Source organism: Chrysochloris asiatica, unplaced genomic scaffold (genome assembly GCF_000296735.1).
Source record: "Chrysochloris asiatica unplaced genomic scaffold, ChrAsi1.0 scaffold00005, whole genome shotgun sequence".
Classification (NCBI taxonomy): domain Eukaryota; kingdom Metazoa; phylum Chordata; class Mammalia; order Afrosoricida; family Chrysochloridae; genus Chrysochloris; species Chrysochloris asiatica.
In genome coordinates this window covers 11,031,902-11,035,541 of record NW_006408523.1, presented here as the reverse complement: position 1 = coordinate 11,035,541, position 3,640 = coordinate 11,031,902, and the positions used below count along the sequence as shown (strand labels likewise).

Below are 3,640 nucleotides of genomic sequence, written 5' to 3'. Positions count from 1 at the left end.
AAAACCAGTCTTCCTTCAGATGCTGGCTGTCACTTACCACAGCAATGAAGAATACAAAGAAAACACTTTTAAGAGAAAAGTGGGGGATCGTCCACTAACTTATTAATATAGGTAGTAGTTGGCGATTTGTCCAAAGTCTGTGTTTTTTATGAAAAAATGATACCTAAATTTAAGAAATAAGGCATTTGCTATCATAAGTCCTTGCTAAGAGCTTGCCTGTGTTTCAAATGTGATAAATAACTTGAGAAAGGTTGAAATGTTTTCACATTTGCATGCCACGGTTGATAACAACGGACACCCTCTCCTTGGAACTGCAAATGGTTCCTATTTTAAATGAAACAACAGTATATCTAATTGCACATCATTTAATATCACAATCGAAGCCTTTGAAATAGGAGGAATATTGACTGGTTTTCAGAACATCTTATGTGGGGGTCAAAAGACACTATTTTAAAGTTCCACTAACAAACAATAGATGAGAGTTTGAGGCATTGTGTTAATTCTGTGCAGTATTAGAAATGAAAACTTCCAAAACAAATAAACGAACCAGGATTCTTTATGTTTACCTTTAATTTGAGGAAAATTGGCAAAGGGAACCTAAGAGGAACAACCTGACCTTATCAGTGTCTTCCTTGGGACCCAGTGCTCTCTCCACCCTTTGAGAAAGAGAAGCAAATGCCTGTGTCCTTTATTTAAAATATGAAAATATCTTACAATAACCCCAACCAGCATGAGGCTTCACTGGAATGGATTTTAGTAAAAATTAATACAGGTATAGAATCAAGCCTTGTTTTGAAGTCTTAAGAGTAGAACTCCATTGCAGACCTTCTAAGTTTCATGTGAGTTGTTCGGGGGTTTCAGGTGGTTGCATTTAAGATATGTATCTTTACCTTGGGAGATGGGTGGACTTATTCACCTTGACAGCTAAGCAGAGGTTCCCTCATTCTTTTCAGGTTATCTTTTACTTAGTCGCTGTACAATGTGTTAAACTGGTTTTTTTGACTTTCCAGAACAATATCTAATTAGCAAATAACACAATTCAGTGACATTTAGCAGTATGCAAATTCCAGACACCGCAATCATGAACACCGTAAATACAGTCTTTTCCGTGGGCCTGGAAACAAAGCAGTCCACGGTATTGGGGCAGGGCCAAGCGCTGCATTTCACCAGACGCTTCATGGAGAACCCATCGTACATGACGTAAAAGACGTACATGAAGGCAGCTTCAAAGATAACTCGGAAGAAGATGCTACTTGTGTAGGTCCACCAGAGAGACCCCTCGATGCGGACCTTCTGACTTTTGATCTCTTCTATGTCCTTGAATTCACTCTTGATTTCTCCCTTAATGAACTTCCTCTTCTTCTCATGTCTTCGGTAGGCGACGTGCATGGCCACCAGCAGGGCGGGCGTGGAGACGAAGATGAGCTGCAGCGCCCACAGTCGGATGTGGGAGATGGGGAAGTAGTGGTCGTAGCACACGTTTTTGCATCCTGGCTGTAGAGTGTTGCAAACAAAATCAGCTTGCTCATCTCCCCATACCTCCTTTGCAGCCACTACAAGGATCATAATTCGGAAAATAAAGAGGACGGTGAGCCAGATTTTTCCAATGCTGGTGGAGTGTTTATTGACACCCCCCAAAATAGTCTGTAGTGTGCTCCAATCCATCTTTTCCTCGGACTGGTTTGTGCTGAAAAAGACAAAATGAACACAATGAGGAAATGAATGACTAGTCATGACAGAAGAAGGGTGGAGGTTTCCCTGCGTCTCAGGAAAGTGAGCGCTCTTCAATCTCTTCCTTCCCAAGCAAATGCCAGCTCGTACACAACTCATCCAACACGGTAAGAACAAAGCCAATTTAGTTTGACATAAGGATTAAAAATGCAGTTCCCAAACCACTTTGAACATGTTTTTGTGTGTTCCCTAAAGGTGTGGCCCTGTGGGTTAATGTGCTGGACTGCAAGGTCAGCAGTTCAAGCTCACTACTCGCTCCTCAGAAACCCTATACAGGGCCACTATGAGTTGGGACAGACTCGATGGCACTTAACAACAACAAAGGTTGTCTGGAGCCTTGGTGGTGCTGAGGTTAAATGTGTGGCTGCTAACCACATGGCCAGCGGTTTGGACCCACCAGCTGCTCCAGGACGGGAGAAGGCTGTGGCAGTTTACTTCCATGAAGATGTACAGCCTTGGAAGCCCTCTGGTCTGTTCTGTTCTGCCCTGTAGAGTGCTATGAGAGAATCTGACTCAAGGGCAATGGATTTGGGTAAAGGCTGACTAATAAAGACTAGCTTGCTCACCTGAGTAATTCTAACCTGGTCTTTATAGTACACAATAAAAACCTGCGGTGGGGATGGGGGACCACAACCAAAAGTAAGCTTTAGCCTGAAGGATGACCTTAGTTCTGACTGAGTCCACAGAACCCTATGCCCAAAACACCTTGGGTCATTTCAGTCCCTTTGCCTTCACGTTACATCTACTTGTCAACTTCATGTCTGGGGCTCTGCCACTAGGATGAATACTGAGGTGGTGGCTGTTAAGTGCCATCAAGTTGGTTCTGACTCATAATGAACCTTCATAGGGTTTCCAAGGAGTGGCTGGTGAATTTGAACCATCAACGTAGCCGTTCAAATCAACCTTACGGTCCAGTGCGGCTCTACACCAGGACTTCGGGACTGGTAGTAGCTTGGGCCAACCTTGCCTTAAAGACAGGCCAAATGCAGATGAGTCACCAGGTCAAGAAGTAAATCCACCTAATCCAGAGCTGCATCAAGCCTTCTTGCAGTGAAACTTTTCTTAAAATACTTCATTAATTTTCATAGACTCAAAATGTGGCAAGGAAATGGTTGCTACCAATGGTAGAAGTTTACATTTGAGGCACTCAAGTTAAAATTTCCATCATCAATTGTGATTATGGGTTGCTCTTACTATCACGCTGCTTAGCTACTACTTAGGGATTTTTCTGTTTTGGTAAGTGTTACAAGTAGCTCTGGTTTTAACTTAGGAAGAAGGTTTGTAAAGAGACACATATTTTGCAAAATGACAGAAAATTCAACTCGGCAATTGGTTCCCCAGTTACTGGACCAGTAAAGTACCATCACTGTACTGTGGTTTAGAACCAAGGCTTGCTTGGGTGAGCTGCTGTTTATTAAAAACAGAAAGGAGAATGGCTTTCATTTACTGTCTGAGAAGCAAATGGCGCCCCTGGACCAACCTTTCCTGAGCCAATGGCTTTGGCTCTTTTCATCACAGGATATGATTTGTCTTCATTTATTCATAGCTACACCCGTCTTTCACAATCAACCCCACTTCTAAACAAGATTCCACCCTCTTCACAATCCTGATGAGTAATGTTATTTTCCACCCTTTCTAAGCTGGTAGTAAATCCTTCCTTCTTCTTTTACTTAAAAGGATCGTGCTATCCTCATATTGAGCAAGTTTGATCCTGTTTCATGATGTACGCCCTCATCAAGTTTGGAATGGATGTCTTTAATTGCCACGCCACATCTCGGGCACTAGCCTTGAACTGGAATGATCCAATGCCGCAGTGCATCTAGGAGGCAGTAGGAACATGGAGATGATGCGTGGACACAAAAGTTAAACTGAAAATCAACTGTGAACAATTATGGACCCATTCAGCTTG

The 3,640-nt window shown here is 42.8% G+C and overlaps 1 protein-coding gene across 1 annotated transcript; it reads right to left on the bottom strand.

Annotated features, from left to right (window-relative positions):
• Nucleotides 1-945: 945 nt before the first annotated feature.
• GJB2 (gap junction protein, beta 2, 26kDa) lies at nt 946-1,705 on the bottom strand. The gene has a single exon (XM_006831968.1). The coding sequence runs from the start codon at nt 1,663-1,665 to the stop codon at nt 985-987; it is 681 nt and encodes a 226-aa protein (XP_006832031.1). The 5' UTR covers nt 1,666-1,705; the 3' UTR covers nt 946-984.
• Between the last annotated feature and the right edge of the window lie 1,935 nt (nt 1,706-3,640).